General features: G+C 45.5%; 8 protein-coding genes across 8 annotated transcripts; 6 read left to right on the top strand and 2 right to left on the bottom strand.

Moving 5' to 3' along the window:
• Window positions 1-2677: 2677 nt before the first annotated feature.
• BDR25DRAFT_359919 (uncharacterized protein) lies at window positions 2678-3693 on the top strand (the record flags this gene model as incomplete). The annotated part of the gene is made up of 4 exons (XM_033696171.1): window positions 2678-2698; window positions 2771-2870; window positions 2940-3344; window positions 3389-3693. The coding sequence occupies 4 exons, from the start codon at window positions 2678-2680 to the stop codon at window positions 3691-3693; spliced, it is 831 nt and encodes a 276-aa protein (XP_033542980.1).
• Window positions 3694-3814: 121 nt separating this feature from the next.
• BDR25DRAFT_359918 (uncharacterized protein) lies at window positions 3815-6525 on the bottom strand (the record flags this gene model as incomplete). The annotated part of the gene is made up of 17 exons (XM_033696170.1): window positions 3815-4123; window positions 4199-4264; window positions 4386-4425; window positions 4460-4545; window positions 4634-4663; window positions 4806-4910; window positions 4960-5091; window positions 5180-5279; window positions 5332-5472; window positions 5525-5647; window positions 5731-5800; window positions 5909-5934; window positions 5967-6032; window positions 6085-6210; window positions 6234-6311; window positions 6361-6401; window positions 6448-6525. The coding sequence occupies 17 exons, from the start codon at window positions 6523-6525 to the stop codon at window positions 3815-3817; spliced, it is 1617 nt and encodes a 538-aa protein (XP_033542979.1).
• Window positions 6526-6575: 50 nt separating this feature from the next.
• BDR25DRAFT_359917 (uncharacterized protein) lies at window positions 6576-8011 on the top strand (the record flags this gene model as incomplete). Its single annotated transcript, XM_033696169.1, has 9 exons — window positions 6576-6802; window positions 6897-7170; window positions 7240-7268; window positions 7329-7496; window positions 7531-7612; window positions 7641-7726; window positions 7794-7865; window positions 7899-7915; window positions 7965-8011. 9 exons carry the CDS (start codon window positions 6576-6578, stop codon window positions 8009-8011), a joined length of 1002 nt encoding a protein of 333 aa, XP_033542978.1.
• On the top strand, window positions 7986-8987 carry BDR25DRAFT_345727 (uncharacterized protein). Its single transcript, XM_033694076.1, has 4 exons — window positions 7986-8258; window positions 8318-8359; window positions 8417-8527; window positions 8582-8987. The coding sequence occupies exons 1-4, from the start codon at window positions 8042-8044 to the stop codon at window positions 8662-8664; spliced, it is 453 nt and encodes a 150-aa protein (XP_033542977.1). The 5' UTR covers window positions 7986-8041; the 3' UTR covers window positions 8665-8987.
• An 18-nt stretch (window positions 8988-9005) lies between these two features.
• BDR25DRAFT_79683 (uncharacterized protein) lies at window positions 9006-10118 on the top strand. Its single transcript, XM_033699061.1, has 3 exons — window positions 9006-9627; window positions 9729-10044; window positions 10111-10118. The coding sequence occupies exons 1-2, from the start codon at window positions 9148-9150 to the stop codon at window positions 9897-9899; spliced, it is 651 nt and encodes a 216-aa protein (XP_033542976.1). The 5' UTR covers window positions 9006-9147; the 3' UTR covers window positions 9900-10044; window positions 10111-10118.
• A 197-nt stretch (window positions 10119-10315) lies between these two features.
• On the bottom strand, window positions 10316-10588 carry BDR25DRAFT_169029 (uncharacterized protein; the record flags this gene model as incomplete). Its single annotated transcript, XM_033684112.1, has 1 exon — window positions 10316-10588. A coding segment is annotated over one exon (273 nt), but the record flags the coding sequence as incomplete, so codon positions are not given.
• A 1153-nt stretch (window positions 10589-11741) lies between these two features.
• Window positions 11742-13883, top strand: BDR25DRAFT_269290 (kinase-like protein). The gene is made up of 3 exons (XM_033687157.1): window positions 11742-12103; window positions 12158-12909; window positions 12977-13883. Exons 1-3 carry the CDS (start codon window positions 12090-12092, stop codon window positions 13861-13863), a joined length of 1653 nt encoding a protein of 550 aa, XP_033542974.1. The 5' UTR covers window positions 11742-12089; the 3' UTR covers window positions 13864-13883.
• Window positions 13884-14024: 141 nt separating this feature from the next.
• Window positions 14025-14644, top strand: BDR25DRAFT_306318 (uncharacterized protein). The gene has a single exon (XM_033690600.1). It carries the CDS (start codon window positions 14339-14341, stop codon window positions 14540-14542), a length of 204 nt encoding a protein of 67 aa, XP_033542973.1. The 5' UTR covers window positions 14025-14338; the 3' UTR covers window positions 14543-14644.
• Window positions 14645-16975: the final 2331 nt, after the last annotated feature.

Here is a 16975-nt window from a genome sequence, read left to right as displayed (position 1 = left end):
GAAAGACTCTTAACCTACTACAGAGAGAGTACTACTAGCCCTGCATGTTCTATACTGTACGCTAATATGTATTATGTTGCTATACTTACTGTAAAGTAAAGGCTTTCTAAAAAAAGTATAATAGCCTGCTTAAACTGCTCTTAATCTTTAAATAAGCTTAAAAAGATATATTAATTAATTTTATTATAAACTTACCTTTATTTAAAGAGTATATAAATATTATAGTAGTTGTTAATTACTTAACTAAGTATTAACACTTAATACTATGTTTCTTTATAACTGCCCTTAATATAGCCTAGTTATTCTACTAATATGTATAAGTTTACTATAGCTTACCTAACATAATTATATTAGACAGAGGTACGTAGTTTGTCTTAGCCTTTTAGAATAAACTTTATAAATAGCTCTAAATTATTTCTTATCTATTTATAGCTTTTTACTTAAAGACTAATAGCTAGACTAAAAACATAAACACTATAATAAAATAAGTTTTATAAGTGTATATAAACTACTAGTAAGATAACTAAGTAAAATAGTTAGCTATAGTATAGTTTAAAGCTAATAACATAACATCTAAATTAACATAAGTATTTTTATTCTTAGTAAACTATAGATACTACTCTTAAATAGAATTTAAACTACTTTTAAATACTCTCTAACTAACTTATTAATTTATATAAGTAATAAATATAAATAGACTTATTAATAAAATCTAAAATATATTTAAATATGTTTATAAAAAGCTTACATAGGCTTAAGCTCTTTAATAAAAGTATATAAACTAATTCTAAACTTTTACCCCTACATATGTAGCTAGCAAGAAGGTCTAGCTAGACACTAGAAATATCTAAATAAACTAATAATTAAAGAAACTTAATTAAAAGAACTTTAGCCCTTTTATAGTAGCCTATATAGTCTTATTACACACTTACTAATTAATCCTACCTAACAGTATAAAGATACACCCTGTGTTCCACGTATTGTTGCTGCGCTAAGTAGCCTTTAAATCTAACTATTTACCTAGATAGCTAAACCTGCTACTTAAACCTATTATTATAAATAATAAACTAGAATATGTTATAAAAGATGTTAAATAAATCTAGTTTAATAAAAAAAACATATTTATAAATACCTTATAAAATAGACTAGATACAATAAACTGTTATAGAAACCTATAAAAGCCTTATAAAAGAACTTTATAGTAACCTAATTTTATGCCTAATACCTATCTAAACTAAACTTATACCCTAATAAAGACAACCTAATGCTAGAACTACTAATGTAAAGAATTCTTTTTCTAATAAAAGAGGGGGTACTATTATAGTATCCTCTCTAGATCCTAGACATAACTATATTAGACATGTACTAAAGTATTATTAGTGCATGTCTAACATAAATATAACATAACATAGACATAAACTTAAGTATAAACTACTTTAACACTAACTAAACTTAAAATAGGCTTAATTTATACTTAAAGCGCTTAGACTTTTAAGCTAAGTATTTAATTACTAATTTTTTTCTAAACCTTCCTGTTCCTTACACAACGTCTTATACCTACTATAATACCTTACATAGTAATTAAACTAGACCTCTGTGAAGCTCTATAACCTTACTCGTGCACAATCGTGACAGACAAAGGGCAATAAGGAGAAGAAGGATCTACAACCTTACTAGCGCAAGCTCCTTAGTAGTAAGTATTATAATAAGGGCTATAAGTAAACTTTTTTTATTAACATAAGCTTTCTTATAGGCTTAAGGTTATATAAAAAACAGCAGAAAATAATAGAGCTTTAATAATACTATAATAGCTACATTAAAGACCTTTTTATAGCTAAAGAAGGATCTTTACTATTTTAATTACTTTTTACTTAGTAGCTTAAAGTTAGTTGTTACTTCTACCCTACACTTTTTAAAATCACTCTTAATTTCCTCTATATACCCTTAATAAGCTGTGACTGTAAGAGAGCCTTCTTTAAAAGTAAAAGAATAGTTATAATTAATAGAAACTGCTTAGCAGGTTATATAATTAAAGCTCTACAGCTTTAAAAGAACTAGTTATGTAATAAGGCTATAAAAAGTAAATTAACTACTCTAGAGGACTTTATTTAGGCTAAAAAGCTTTTTCTAGAATAATTTTAACCTAGACTAATAAAACTTTTTATAAAAAGTATAAAAGTATAAAATTTTTAAGAAGTTACTATTATGTTACATACTTGCTAATTAATTTACTGCTTATGTATAAAAGTACTACTAAATTAAGAAGTTACTGGCAGAAAAAAGCTTAAACGTAACGTACTACGTACTGTTGGCCACGCTGGGTGGCACGGAGTGGGAAGGCATCCAACAGGATTTCATACAAGCCTAGACCGACTTATTGGTGCAGCAAAGTCTCAGTTTCAATGAAGAACAAAGCAGATTGTATTTAGTCTGTCCACTCCCACAAGGCTGGTGACACAAAACTCTCCGGGCATAGCATTAGAAATTGGAATTTAACCGTCTCGCGCACATGAGCCAGAGCAGAGCCAGATCTAAGGCACGTGGTCTGATATTACAGGTTTGGAAGCTTCTAAGATCTCCTCCAGGGTATCGGAGCGACGGGATCTGATCTGTGGGTGCTTTCGAAGATACAAGCCATGTTCTCACCGACTGATATCTAGGTATGTATCCGAGAAGAATGCTACTCCCAAGGCGTGAAGTACTTAACAGCGCAATTGCCTATAACTTACTGTAACACAAGAAATGAGAACGTGATCTGACACACAATCAGTTAACGAAATTGTATTTAGACGCTTCTCCACACCTCTCCCGCGCCTCTCAACCTTTGAGCCAACCACCAAAAATCAAGCCACGGCAACCACGATGTCATAGTTCGTACCCAAGCAATGCCTTCCCCCGAAGCTGGCCTTTTTTTACTCAGCTTGCAGGCAATAACTGAGAGCAGGTTGCGAAGCGACTGCTAGAGTTCATTCCACCGATTCTGCCGGGCTCTGTCATCCACGACAATGCGTGTGGTACGGGTCCAATGACCGAAGCTATCATGGGGACCGGCGTTAAAGACATCACCATCTTTGCGACAGATATGGTTCCCCAGGTAACAGAACAGCTCGCGAAGACGTCAGCGGAGAAAGGATGGCTGGTGAAGGCGGAGGTTATGCCTTCTGAAGCACTAGCCTTCCCTGATGGTACATTCGCTCACTCGATCACCAACCTTGGCATCATGGTCATGGAAGGTGCTTCTGTGGCTGCCAAACACATCCGCCGCACCATCAAGGATGGTGACCTAACCGTTCTAAGTATTTGGGATAAGCCTCTGCCGGTTCAAGTTGTCTCCGCAGCACACCGTGCCGTGAGACCAGAAAGCGCCGAGATCCCGCCTGCCATTAAGCGGGAGGCTTTAACGACAAAAATCTTCGCGCTGTTCTGGAAAGCGCGGGTTTCAAGCCGGAGACTATCAAGTTAGAGCGAAAGTATGCGGTTTTGGAAGTCAAGGATCTTTGCCTGTGGGCATCCGCCGTTTGGAGCTTTCTTGGTTACCCAGCAACTGGGTGGACGGCTGAGGATGAGGAGAAATGGGACGGTGTGATTGGCACAATGGTCGATTGGCTGGAAAATTACGAGGGATATAAGAAGTTGGACAGTGGAGTGGTCGCATTCACTATGCCTGCGTACGTAGCCATTACCAATAAGTGAAGACAGATGTAGAACTCCTTAGCTACTTTAGCTAAAGGGGAAGTATGACCAACTCGGGCTTTTACCCCTAACTGTGCGTAGACAGATTCTTTCTTGCTAGGGTTCTATATATATCATGTATTTAGACACAAAGGGTGTTCGGGATCTGTGAATGTATGAACTTCGCGTTGACCCATCGATCTTCAAGGATCTGACCAAATACACCAGTCCCCGCTAGATTTCCTGTGTACAAGCCATTCCACACTACCTTCGAAGGAGAACAGCTATTGCCTGCCACAAATAAACCAGACACGTTAGTCTCGTTGAATGGTGACTTAGCTACCGTGCCTCCCGTTGGCGTCAATTCTAATCCTAACTGTTTAACGCAAGGTATAAAGCTATTGGAAGCACTAATCCATGAGGAAGTGAGCTGATTACCCAAAAAATGAACCTAAGAGTCTATATACAAAGGAGTGGGCTACGCGGCAAGTTGCTTAGCAGGTAGCACTTAACTATACTAGGAGACAGTGGTTTCATGTATTGAGCAGGTGGTAGAGTTTGGAGAGCTCCACCATATGCTCGTATTCAGGAGCTACTACTGCCTGGCTCACTCCTTGCATATATAGACCCTTAGATACACTTTTTTTTTTTTTTTTTTTTTTAGCAATCAATCCAGTTCCTCATGCCTCTGGTGCTCCCAAAAAGCTTTACACTATTTTGTGCCCGGGGGGGCATGACCCAAGAAGCCTTCTACTTGATGCATGTCATCGGTAAAATTAATCACCACTTCCGAGTCGACATCAATAGTTTCAGCGGGAGGTCAATTACAGTTGATAGAATGCGGTGCTTGGAAAAAGTTAAATCTTGGAACGACTAGATGACTGAGGGAAGGGGTGTCGGCTAATTTTAAATAGATTTTAGGGTAAGGATGTAAAAGATAACAAGTTAGTAGAGAGAGAACCTGAATGCGACAATTCGAGATAAGACGCATCTTACAGACAGTATGTATGGGACAAAGCTTGCATAATAAATAACGCTAGTTCATAACATATGCGTTGCTAACTATCACATGAGCGTATGTAGAAGAGGTTAGAAGGATGCGGCACAACTTTAGATTAATTTCGGATTTGCACCGTTTCTGAAAAGTTGAGCGCTACAGCCCGGGGAGGAATTAGTTTGCCTAAAATCAAACTCCGAGTTCCAGTATGACTACTTAATTGAAGGATTGTGGGAACTGTCTGAGGGTCGCATTCAGGAAGTAACTCCTTCATCTAAATTACCTCCTACCGTTTTCTTCTTTGAGGCTTTAGGCTTTGAGATATTTGGCTGAAGAGTCTTTTCCCTGTGTTTGCGCTTCTTGAAATATGCCAAAAGCTCTGTATCATCTCGAGGACGCTTAGACATCAGTTCCAGAACCCCCTTTTCTTTCGTGAGAATAGGTGCGTATTAGATATTAGACAGTGGTGGCCCCGACACGGTCATTACAGAAAAGCTATTGTGGCTCCACTCCCTTCGTACAACTCATTAGAAGAGCATCTGCTTCCTGTTCCGTTGGAACCTGCTCCTGCATCTGAGCAGATTGCGACTCGGTGGGCGGCGTCTGGGTGCTGTATTCCTGTTATGTGGCGTTCTCTGGATGGAACTCTTGTCCTTACCTACTCATGGAGGAAAACGTGCTTGCGTACTTGGAACGGATTATAGAATCCTAATGCGCGGCGAAGTTTGGCCTTCGAGTAATTTTCGTAGAGAGTTGAACGACGACAAAGGGGGGGCTTCGAAGATAAGAAGGATGCGGCGTAGCTCCATCGGGCGTATGTTTTAGTCTGAGGCGCGCATAAGTTAATACAGAGACTTGGAATGTACGGAATTTAGCCAATGGGAGCCCTTGATGAACGAACATATGGTTTGCCCGGTATGTCTATCTTGCAAGTTGCAGGGGTTGTTCGTTGTATTTCGTACCACATTGTTCCTTGGCCTGACATTGAATTCGTATTTTCAGGGACCCTATTTCTTATGGTATGAACGGTGTTTCTTGTACTAATACCCACCTAAGTGGACACGCTTAATTTGGGAATCACGTGCAGGGTGGGTCCTGCTAGCCTCTCATACAAGTCAACAAATTCTTCTACTACGCGAAGACAACACTGGGAAGACGAATTTCTAATGGATATTATACTACGGCTGCTCTTAAACCGCCTCTGCAAATAACTACACAGCTATAGTGTTAACTTTTTACCATCCCGGAGAGATTCCGGAGACACTCTAAATTCATGTGATTCTCAAACTATCCGGACGTAGGAGTAGAACCAGCAGTCTTTGGTTTTGCCGATCTAATACAGCTTGAGCTAATCACTGCAGTTCTCTATTGGCGCGGGCTAAAGTTGAGTTAGACTTGGTAGATAAAGGACATACCTGCTGTCAAACTGTTCTTCCAACTCCAGACCTTCGACCTTAACATATCGAGCTAAAGACCAGCACATGCTTCGGCTATCTTCCCGAGACATTTCCTGGTCAATTTCCGCTTCTGAAAATTTGAATCTTAAGAGGTTGCGACCCCGCACTGTGATGTTCCTGCAAAATACCAAATGCCGAATACGAATGAGCCCTGGCCCTCCGCATCATTTTCCGGAAGCCTCACTCTATTTCAACGTTAGCTCTCCAAGACTCTACTACATCTTATCACTTCACTTAGAATATGGCAGAGGCAATTTGGGACATAAATCTGCATTCTGTTAGTCTTATCCCCGATTTCAGTAAGAAGTTTAACATATAGACTCTGCTTTTGGCCGTAGTCTCCCTACAGGCATTCGGTTGGTGTTGAGTGCTAGGCGCCGTGAGCTGGTAGTATGCCATCTAGATTGGAAGGATTGCTTACAATGACTGGGTCAAAGGGATGACACGACATGGAAGCGGTGAGTTGGTTGGAGTATGGCAGAATCCTGCAATTTTTCTATCACTGTTTTGTTGAGTTGGGTAAGGCTAACATCAGCAACGCTCTCATACAACAACATAATTACACGTCCCACTTCCTCTCACAATATACATCCAAAGCTTTTACCCTAGACAAGACGTGGGGTCCGATTGAAGAGATATCGATGTCACCTTTCTCGTTAAACGAACTGGAACTCGCGTACTTACAGTACTAATACGATATGCTAACTATTTTAGGAGCATTTGATTTATGTCTAAATATTCTTACTGTAAACTCAGCTGTCCATTCCCAGCAAATTTTCGGCCCTTTTTAACAATAGGGTAACCCGACCGACATGCAGAACTAAAATGCCGCCTGCAATATATTTCGGCGCTTACTACGAACATTCCTCTCGGAATAGCACCCGAAGGAGTTATGTACGACCATTTGACCCGCAGGCGAGGGCTCATGAAGAGTTATTGAGACCATGCTGTAACTTTAGAAGTCAGACGCGCATGATGCACGTCGAGACTTGTTGGTGGTTCATGAACGAAATGAGGCTGAGAACATGGGTACGGAAGGCTCATGTTTCCAACCCCATTTTTTAATTTAATAAGCTTTCAGCTTACAATAACACCGGGTCGTCAATCCCCGAGGAACAGTATCTGTCATCTCACTTAACTGAGTAATCACTGTCCGTAATCCTTCCACTCTATTTCTCAAGAACAATATGCGTAGGTCACAGTTTGATACTACGCTATGCACAAATGGTCTGGTTCTCATCTAAGCTCGAGCGCTCTCTACTGCACTATGGCCATGTGCGAATCCTCTTCAGTTTCCTTTTCCTCGTCATGTCCAAGCGACTGACCATGAATGCCACAATGAAAAACAAAGAGCCCAAGGGCGAACTAAAGTTCTAAGTTAAGAGAATGTCTTCGTAGATAAAGCTATTATCGGAAGTCTTGTGCCGCTTGCGAGTTGGGCTTGAACGGTATTCTAGAGGCACCTTTGCTTTGGAAGACAACTTCCGTCAGGAAATGCCTCGCGATGCCAACAGCGCCCCCCAAGAACCCCCTTACTGCGGTTCTTACTCACTTCGCTTGGCCTAGGAGCCAATTTGATCATGAGTTATTGGCAATATCGGTAGGCAGAAGGTCTACTACGTTTCCAGCAACTGTGCGACGATGACACTTCGTATCATGAGTTGAAGGAAGAGTACACTGATCTTGGGCCTTGACGAAGTTGCCTTCACGGACTACCCGATGTTGGGGCAATATTATTCGTAACCTAGAAGAGGAATATGTTCACATCCGAGTACGAGACATCGTCCTTGTCAAGAGCGAGGGGGGTCTATATAAGAATGTCTCCCGCTCCCCTCCAGCTTCTCATCCCCACTTCCATCCAGCAATCCACAATCCCATCGATTAACTTTCGGTCTCTATTCTCCACTCACCCAACATGAAGTTCTTCACCACCTTCACCACTGCCGCCCTCATGGCTACCGTCTCCAGCCTTGCCGTCGAGACGCGCAATACCGCCTCTTCCAACATCGATCTCGGAGTCATGGAGTTACCTGTCATTCCCCAACTTTCATCCAATGAAACGGCAACCGGCGTCTCCAAAAGGGATGTGAACTTGATGAAGCGCGAGAGTATGATTGTAGATGTTTGGGCCGGTACGTACATATAATCCACTCTACTCAAGACTGTAAAGAGAGTACCTAACCAAACGCAGATGACAACTTTTCCGGCCGTCACGAGGCTCTGTCTTCCGACTGTAGGCCTTACCTTTTTCCGAGCTTTTCCACCATCCCCAATGTTAATGAAAATCCAGTGAATCACTGCTACGGCCTCGGCAACGGCTGGAACGATATCATCAGCTCGCTGCGCGTGCAGTCAGGGTACGGCTGCGTGTTCTACGTAGACTCCAACTGCAAAGGAAATAGTAGGCCTTCCTCACCGTCGTGGACATTGGACTACAAGGCTGACTATTATGTAGCTTTGACAGTTAGGGGAGACACCCCTTATCTCCGAACTATTGGATGGAGTGATGTGATTTCAAGCTACCTCTGTTATAAGTAAAGGGATTTTTGGTACAGAGATTGACCCAGGGCAGCATTGCTGCTGAAGTTGCCAGTAGAGATTTTATCGGTGGGCTTACGAGACTTCTTACATTCTTGCGAAGTGCGGTCTTTGGAGGCGCAGAGAATTGGCGGCTTGGTAGTGTGGGATAAAGGGATGAGGCGAGAAAGAGATCTTGTAGTTGCAGAATGCACGTGTAGGGGTTGCTAGACCCTGCTGCAGATGTTCGATGCCTTTAGAATGCTACTTGCCTAAATAGGCAAGTAGAAAACGGGGCAAGTTTACGTAACTGAAGTCGTTTGCATCCTGAAAAGTTCAAAGCCTGCACAATCAACCCTATAACCCCACATCACGTAGCTACAAAATCGCCTCGAACTCACCAATTTTACGCCTCCATTCCCTTTAGAAAAACGCAGAATTGAAGAAAAAAAAATCCCCTTCAAACCCTCGCAAAACCGCCAACCTCCCGCTACGCCACCCACTATGTCTCTCCCTTCCCTCGCCCTGCCAGGCCAACTCCTTGGTCCTGCAACAAAATACGCTCCCGGCCCCGGGACACACATCCACAACTCCCAAATCTACGCTTCAATAGCCGGGCCTGTAGTCTCTAATTCCCGCTACCGCACCCCAAGTAATGCCACGACGCCCACGAAACCGCTACCCCTCGTTTCCATCTCGCGCCCCTCTTCTAGCACGACTGTCAATGAAAATACACTCGGTATTCTTGGCACCAACAGTGGCGGCGGCTCCAATATCCTCCCTGAGGTTGAGAGCGTGGTTCTAGCGAAAGTAACGCGGTTGGGGCAGCGATTTGCAACTGTTGAGATTCTCGTTGTCGCGGATACTGTGTGTAGGGAGGGCTTTCAAGGACTAATAAGAAGGGAAGATGTTAGAGCGACTGAGAAGGACAGAGTTAGGATCGAGGAGGTGTTTAGGGTTGGCGATTTGGTGAGGGGGCAGGTTGTGAGTAGTCCCCTTCTTCCTACGGGCTTTGTTCTTTCTTGTTGTTTTCTAATTTCTACGAGGAGGGTGGCGTTGTTGGGTGACATGCTGACAAAGAATAGGTCTCATTAGGCGACCAGTCGAATTACTACCTTTCAACCGCTTCCGACGAATTCGGCGTCGTCATGGCGACGAGCGAGGCAGGGAATCAGATGTATCCGATTTCATGGAAGGAGTTCCAAGATCCGAAGACTGGGCTTAAGGAATCAAGGAAAGCTGCGAAACCATTATGAAGGGTATAGTGAAGAGACATGAGGTGAAAATGAAGGCAGTGATCCACCACACATGATACCCCGAGGGCTATTAAACATACATAAATGTTTTGAATTCAAGTCTGTTGAACAACACGGCCGGCTGGACTCAAAAAATCACTCGAAAGTATGTCTATTCATTCGTTAAATTCTTCCAAGTTGTTCAAGGTACCTAATACTAATGTGATTCAAGCATACGGAAATAAAAATAGGAATAAAGCGTAACTGGTCACCCAGCCTAGATACCACCATCGTCCAGTATCCTAGATTCACCCTCAGCGCGTAGCTATATATTGTGCATTTGTTCGTTAGGCTTGTCCGGGAGCTGCGTTGAGTCGAGTGCGAGGGGTGCATTACTGATACCAATGGGATGTATCTGGAGGCCTGGAAATATCGGGAGGGCTGGTGATGTTAGGATGACTGTAAAACCCTGGAGGACTGGAAATATCGGGGGGGTTAGAGATGCCGGGATGACTGTAAAACCCTGGAGGACTGGAGATGTCGGGATGACTGTAGAATCCTGGAGGACTGGGAATGTCGGGATGACTGTAAGATCCTGGAGGACTGGAAATGTCGGGATGGCTGTAAGATCCTGGAGGACTGGAGATGTTAGGATGACTGTAAGATCCTGGAGGACTGGAGATGTTAGGATGACTGTAAGATCCTGGAGGACTGGAGATGCCGGGATGACTATAAAACTCTGGAGGACTGGGGACGGCATAATCACGACTGGAGATACCAAGAGAACTTAAGATACTTGTAGGATTGGAAAGGCGCGAAAAATCGGACATTCCGGAAGGATCGGAGGCATTTGGAACACTGAACATGTCTGGCCCGCTCATGATGGAGCTGAAAGCAGGGTGCTGGTACGATGCAAAGACATCCGTCGAACCAGAACCAGGAGGGGGTACGTAGAGCGATTGGGAGGGATTTGTAGAGATCGGAAGGGCATCAGGGCTCAAGAGGTTATTTAGGTCGGAAGGGATTTGAAAGCTCCCTAGATTAGGAGTAGTAGAACTTGGAGATGCTTGGGAATAAAACGGAGGAAGCGGAGGAAGCGAGGAACTCCAGGGTGCTTGAGCCGTCCCGGTGGAGAGAGAAGTAGACGAGAGAGAAGTAGACGACACTCCTGGTGGATGATTCACCCTCACGCCGAACCGCCATCCAGGGTAGCATTTTCCTTTGCCATCTTTTCCCCAAGTAACTGACATCCGTTGAAGGTTGTTCCAATAGTCCTGCTTGGACCCAACCCCGGTGTATGGCGAGAAATTGATGTGTGCACCGTAATATCGCGTCTGCCCAACTTCATAGAAGCGAACGGTGAAGTGTGGGGAGCATTTAGTCCTTATTCCGGTCGATCGGTCGAAGGTAGATGTGTGTTCGCCATGGCTGTCCGCTTCTCAGCTTTGACTACGTTGGAGGTATAACTATCATATCTCACCAGCATTCAACCTTGCCAATGTTTTTGCACTCATCTGCTGTTTCCCATATCAAACGCTCCAATGCATTTTGTTCAGCCTTGGCCTCGGCGCCTTGTTTTCTTCTGTACTTAGGTGGTGTGTAACCTTGGACATAGGAAATGGGATAAGTGTTTGGTGAGCTCGCCATTGCTACTGTCTCGGGAGGGGTATGCTCAACACCTTAGATAAGGCAGTACCCAGGAAGTATGATCATTTAAACATTGAGGAAGTTAGACCCTAAAGGTGGGGCCTTCACGGATGTCCTATTTGGGACATGGCGTCTTGGCATAGCGTAGCCGCACCGCCCCGATGTATTGAAGCACCCGCCATATCAAACTGCCCCTAGCTCGATCAATTTATCTGCGCAAATTTATTCGTGAGTGGTCCATTACTCACTGAAGATACCTGGCTTAGAAAACCCCCATCCCCTTCGGTGTGTTGCTTCACTACGGTTATTTGATCAGCGGTGAGCAAGGCTGCAGATGCCAGCCAGGACTTGCTCTAGAGGCAGCGCGAAATAGCAGCGCCCAAGTCCTTGAAGACATCAGCCAGTGCCCGTTGAATCTATCATAGTTTTTCTTCCCTTTCACCCGGATTACGATCTAGCAATTAGAACGAACTTCGCCAGTCGCAAGAAACGGACTGCTACACTCATCTCACGCATCCCTGAAACCTTTCTGGAAAAAAATCGACTTTCAGAACATTACAAGCAATGCCACCGCCTACGTAAGACATATGGATTAGTACCTAGACTGTAAATTCTTAGTAACGGCATTTCAGAACTGGGCCAGCCGGAGAAACACTCACTGCTCTTTTCCGTCAGTCTGAACACGGGAGAGCTTCAGGAAGCTTTGAAAAGCTATCTTCAGGACTCGGTCATAATTCGAACGCCTTACCCTATTCAGACGGACATCTGGGTGACTCAGAGCGTGGAGAACAGAAGAACAGCGAAGCTACCGATACCTCGACCGCCAACGAAGAAGACCATGGAAGAGGGGAAACAATATTTCACACAGACTCCTTCAGCCGGGAAGTAGAAGACATCCATAACTACAAACCTGGAGGATACCACCCCGTCCACCTTGGCGAACAATACCAGGACGGCCGATACACAATCGTCCACAAGCTTGGTTTCGGAGGTTTCTCCACGGTCTGGCTCGCACGCGACAATCAATTTCATCGATATGTTGCCTTGAAATTTGTGTGTTCAGCACACTCCGTAAAATACAAAGCAACAGAAGCAGATATGTCAGACGGGAGCTCGTTCCAGGGCGATCTACATCTTGGCTATCTCCAATTGCAGGACCAGAAGACACATGCTAGTGACTGTCATATCGGGCTCCTGCTTGAAGTTTTTTCTTTCGATGGGCCGAATGGAAATCATGCTTGTTTAGTGTACGAAGCTTTAGGGCCCTCTATGGCGCAAATTATTGACGAAGGAAAGCGATTACGGGGGCATGTTGTGCGATCTGTTGGTCGGCAAGTGGCCCAGGCGCTTGCTCATTTACATTCAATAGGTGTTTGCCATGGCGGTAAGACGTTCCCCCTGAAACCGTTGCACTACTTTAGCCCCCTTAATTCCATTAATGAATGTTGTAGATCTCACACTCGGCAACATTGCGTTAGAACTCGGCCCCATCCATTCCTGGAGTGTTGAGGAACTATACGCCAAAACGCAATCCCCTATCATCCACAATCCGCAGCACAGCTCTGGCCCCCAACCCTCCTCCCACTTCCCGAAATACCAAGTCAAACGGATGAGCATGCTCCATCTCGATCCCCAGTACCTAACCTCGCGCATCCGGATCTTCGATTTTGGCGAAGCCTTTAAAACCAGCCACCCCCCTAAAGACATCGGTATCCCGGCCTCCTATAAAGCGCCTGAGCTTTGGTTCGAGAAGTTCTCTGCTGGCATGGCGTCGGATGTTTGGGCGCTTGCATGCGGTGTGTATGAAATGCGTGGGGGTTATAGTTTGCTGAATATTGGATCTGGAGGTCATGCTGAGGAGTGCATTAACCAAATGATCGAATTACTAGGTCCACTTCCCCCGTCCTGGAATCGGCTGTACTTCGACGAATACGATGAGCCCAGGCCGCGAGACGACGCTGATGCTGCAAAAGGGCTACGAGTATCACCGCCGTGGCCCGAAGACCCCGTTGAAGACGATGAGCTATTTTCCGCATGTGAATGGTACATCAAAGACGAATACCACGGTACATTACCAGAAAATGTGGAATGGGACAGACAAGGAACTGCGTGTTTTGAAGAAGACGGAAGGACGATGAATGTAGCGAGAGAGGGCATTAAAGGTGTGAATATTGCTCGTGAGGAAGCCGTCAGCTTGGCGGATTTGCTGTCACTGATGTTGAAGTTTGAACCTAAGGAGCGGAAGGACGCCGCGTCCTTGGTTGATCATTATTGGTTTACAGGGGAGTTTTTGGAGGCGAAGCCCAAGGATGGTGCACCGCTTTTACTTCAATCGTGAGAGAGGAAATAGCAGGCAGGGGACTGTCAGTTTGGTATGTGTCTAACTCCACTTTCGTCAATTAAAGGTTATGGCTACAGGGGAGTGAGGCTAATCTCCTTCTGCTTCATTATATTAGATCCTCCAGCGCGTTTAAGGTTAACAATTAGGTTCTTGTTAATAATTAATAGGCCAGGTTTCATTTCCTCTTTCTATGGACACTACACTGGCGTCAGAAGACCCAAGACAGACCTAATGAGGGTTAGTTCTCATCAAGAAACCTCACAAATAGCTCTAGCCAAATAACAACCTCAAAATCATCTCGAAATCACTTCCCGCTAGTGTCCTCTCCGTCATCGTTGGGTGTGTGCTCACTGCCAATTTCTCCAGTAGTCGCCTCTGTGGTTTTTTCGCCTGAAGCGGCAGTATTGTCCACAAGTCCTTCAGCATTTCCTGCTTCCTGAACTTCCACATTCTCTCCAGAGGAAGCATCACCATGCTCGCTGCCACCACCTCCACCTTCGGTATTCTCAGCAGCCTCATCCTCGATCTTTCGGTCTTCCGCATTCTTTTCAGCCTCGTCAGTGCTCTCCTTTCCACCGACGCCTTCGGTATTCTCAGCGGTCTCGTTCTTTGCTGCTCCATTCTCAGCTTCTTCCATATTTTCAACATCACTACCCTCTACACTTCTCTTCCCTGATGCTTCTTCTCCACCAGTAGCATTTCTAGTCTCGCCTTCCCTACCACCCTCCTCAATAGCACTATCCTCCCCAGCAACGGCACCGTCAGACCCCTCTAAATCCCTTGTTCCTTCTCCACCCTCATCCCTCCCTCTCTCACCACCTATCCCCTTTGCTCCCGTTTCCCCGTCCGTCCCCTCTCCCTCTCCCCGCTCACCCACTCCCTCTCCCCTTCTACCACCCTCATAAGCCATACCCGCCCTATAGCCAAAAACTGCCATCCCCAACAACCCCCCCATCCTCTTCCTCGGCCTCTGTCGTTTCCAACCTGCAACCGTCAGTCCTCTCTTCCTCCCCCCCGCAAACCAGAGCAGTGTTGGTGGGAGGGGGTCTTCGTTTTTCAGCGGCTTTGGTAGTCCTGGCGGGGGTGTGCTATTTTCGAGTGATTTGCGGAAAGTGAAGAGAGAGGAGAGGAAGGAGAGGGGATGGGGGCGGGATGATTTAGATGAGAATTTAGATGTGGAGGTTGAAGGTAAAGAGGAAGGAGAGCCAGCACCCCCACGAAGTCCACAGACGGGCGCGGAGGTCGTGGTGGATGTAGGAGCTAGCATAGGCAGACTACACCCTTTCGCCCTCATCTCATCTTTCCTCCATCCAGTTCTTTCCTGCAAAACCCTAACCTCGGCCGGCCGAAGTGGTGAACCAAGACGACGACTCAGATCATATGTCTCGATATCAGCATCTCTCCTATCTATATCTCCCCTGCAACCTCTCCTGCAACCAAAACTCCAACGCGCACTCACAATCCTCGCTCTTCTCGCTTTCCCATAAGGCGATTCAGCGCCGCCTCTAAGCCGGGGAACGCAATCATCCCTTCTTCCTCCCCGCAGTTCTAGCCTTCGTCCGCCGACGCATGGGATTTGAAGCGTGGTCGTGCTGGAGGTTTCTGTGCTGGGACTCGCGCTGTCCGCAGTCACTGAATCGAGGGCATGTTCCCCTTGGTGTTGCGCACGTACTTCTCTGGCCCTCGGAGTTGCTCTGCGAATACACGTGCTGTATATGTGGGTTGGGTTTACCTCTAGACTGAGTGAAGGAGGTCGGCTGTCTAAGCCTACGGTCGCCGTCGCCGTCGCGGGAACGGGCGGGGATGTGGATGGTAGGTTAGCAATGAAAATATCCAGACTATGCGGCGCATTGGTCGCATTCACGATGTGCGTAAGCTGATTTCCATGCGCCGAATGAAGCATAACATGACCACCAGATCTCAAACGCGTCTGAGTCTGCATCTGTTGATGATGTTGATACTGTATCGAACACTGATGATTATTATGCTGTGCTGTCCTATGTGGGCTGATTGGTACCGGAGTTGAGCCCCTAATCCTCGGATAAAAGACGGTTTCCGCATAATCCGAGCCTCCAGATTCCGGCCTCTTTTTCTCTACTCCAATGGTTCCAACTGCTGTATGTGGTCGCACACCTCCTGCAGCTGAATGATGTTTGACCTCGTGTTTATGTACGTAAGGATAGTCGTGCGCGTGTGGGAGACCATGAATGTAGTGGAGTTTTGGGCTAGGTGTCTCTTTTTTGCGTGGAAGAAGTAAAGTAGAAGGAGTGATGTGATTGTTGAAGCTATCAGATGTGAGATCACGCTCTGATTCGAGTATAGGGCCGTGGCGAGTAGGTGGACGGAATACGGGCGATAAAGGGGAGAAGGAAAGCAGCGATTTTAGGGAAGGGATTTTGGGTAATGTTTGAAGGCTACCCATGGGCAACTCTGTTGTCTTTGTCAGCTCAGGTTCTTCTCCGACGGATACATGGGAAAGACCAGCTTTGTGGACTCCCGTGAGAGGGCTATGGGGATATGGGTCGCAAGGTGTTTTGGGTCGTGATGGATTCGCGCTGTGTCTGCATGGACTCCCACAGCTGGAATTACAGGGTCGGATGCTAGTAGCATTATTCCTCCTGCTACCTGTAGAGCTGCCTGCTGCGGAACGAACGGTGTTGGGTGGGCATAGGCGACAGAGGAGGCTACTGCAGCGGGGGCTTTCGATTGAAGGGAAGGACGTGTAGAATGTAGGATGATATGGACACTGCTGATCAGACAATGTAGGAATGTTCAACTTGGGGGGTAGCAGAGGTCGCTTATCTTCGGGCCGTGAATCGCGACTTGGATTGAGCCAGGCTAGGTTAGGTGCACTCTTCGGCCGCTGCTTTGGTGTCGATCTGCGCAGTGGAATAGAAGGCATGATTGAAGATAGGCGTTGGAGTAATGCTGGTAGGCGTTGCGGGCCTGGATGGTGGATCTTTGCCTCCTCCTTTTCTTTGCTCTTTCTTAGTTGAGTAACCATAATGACAGACTGTGGAGTGGGGATGGGACTCTAAATGGACAATATGGCGTTAAAAGCAGAGTAGACGCTTTCTAAGTGGCGTAAAACCCGTCCAGGTACCAGACC

Source organism: Lindgomyces ingoldianus, assembly GCF_010093535.1.
Source record: "Lindgomyces ingoldianus strain ATCC 200398 unplaced genomic scaffold BDR25scaffold_35, whole genome shotgun sequence".
NCBI classification, from domain to species: Eukaryota; Fungi; Ascomycota; class Dothideomycetes; order Pleosporales; family Lindgomycetaceae; genus Lindgomyces; species Lindgomyces ingoldianus.
The sequence above is the reverse complement of the archived record's forward strand: the minus strand, read 5'-3'. Positions and strand labels throughout refer to the sequence as shown.

What these genes read in the sequence shown, in the direction of transcription:
- BDR25DRAFT_345727 (XM_033694076.1), top strand. Translation starts at nt 8,042, where the DNA reads ATGAAGTTCTTCACCACCTTCACCACTGCCGCCCTCATGGCTACCGTC. An exon ending in CGAGGCTCTGTCTTCCGACT is followed by an intron (nt 8,360 to 8,416) that starts GTAGGCCTTACC and finishes ATGAAAATCCAG; the next exon opens with TGAATCACTGCTACGGCCTC. An exon ending in CTCCAACTGCAAAGGAAATA is followed by an intron (nt 8,528 to 8,581) that starts GTAGGCCTTCCT and finishes ACTATTATGTAG; the next exon opens with CTTTGACAGTTAGGGGAGAC.
- BDR25DRAFT_269290 (XM_033687157.1), top strand. An exon ending in AATAGGTGTTTGCCATGGCG is followed by an intron (nt 12,910 to 12,976) that starts GTAAGACGTTCC and finishes TGAATGTTGTAG; the next exon opens with ATCTCACACTCGGCAACATT.
- BDR25DRAFT_306318 (XM_033690600.1), top strand. Translation starts at nt 14,339, where the DNA reads ATGCTCGCTGCCACCACCTCCACCTTCGGTATTCTCAGCAGCCTCATC.
- BDR25DRAFT_79683 (XM_033699061.1), top strand. Translation starts at nt 9,148, where the DNA reads ATGTCTCTCCCTTCCCTCGCCCTGCCAGGCCAACTCCTTGGTCCTGCA. An exon ending in ATTTGGTGAGGGGGCAGGTT is followed by an intron (nt 9,628 to 9,728) that starts GTGAGTAGTCCC and finishes GACAAAGAATAG; the next exon opens with GTCTCATTAGGCGACCAGTC.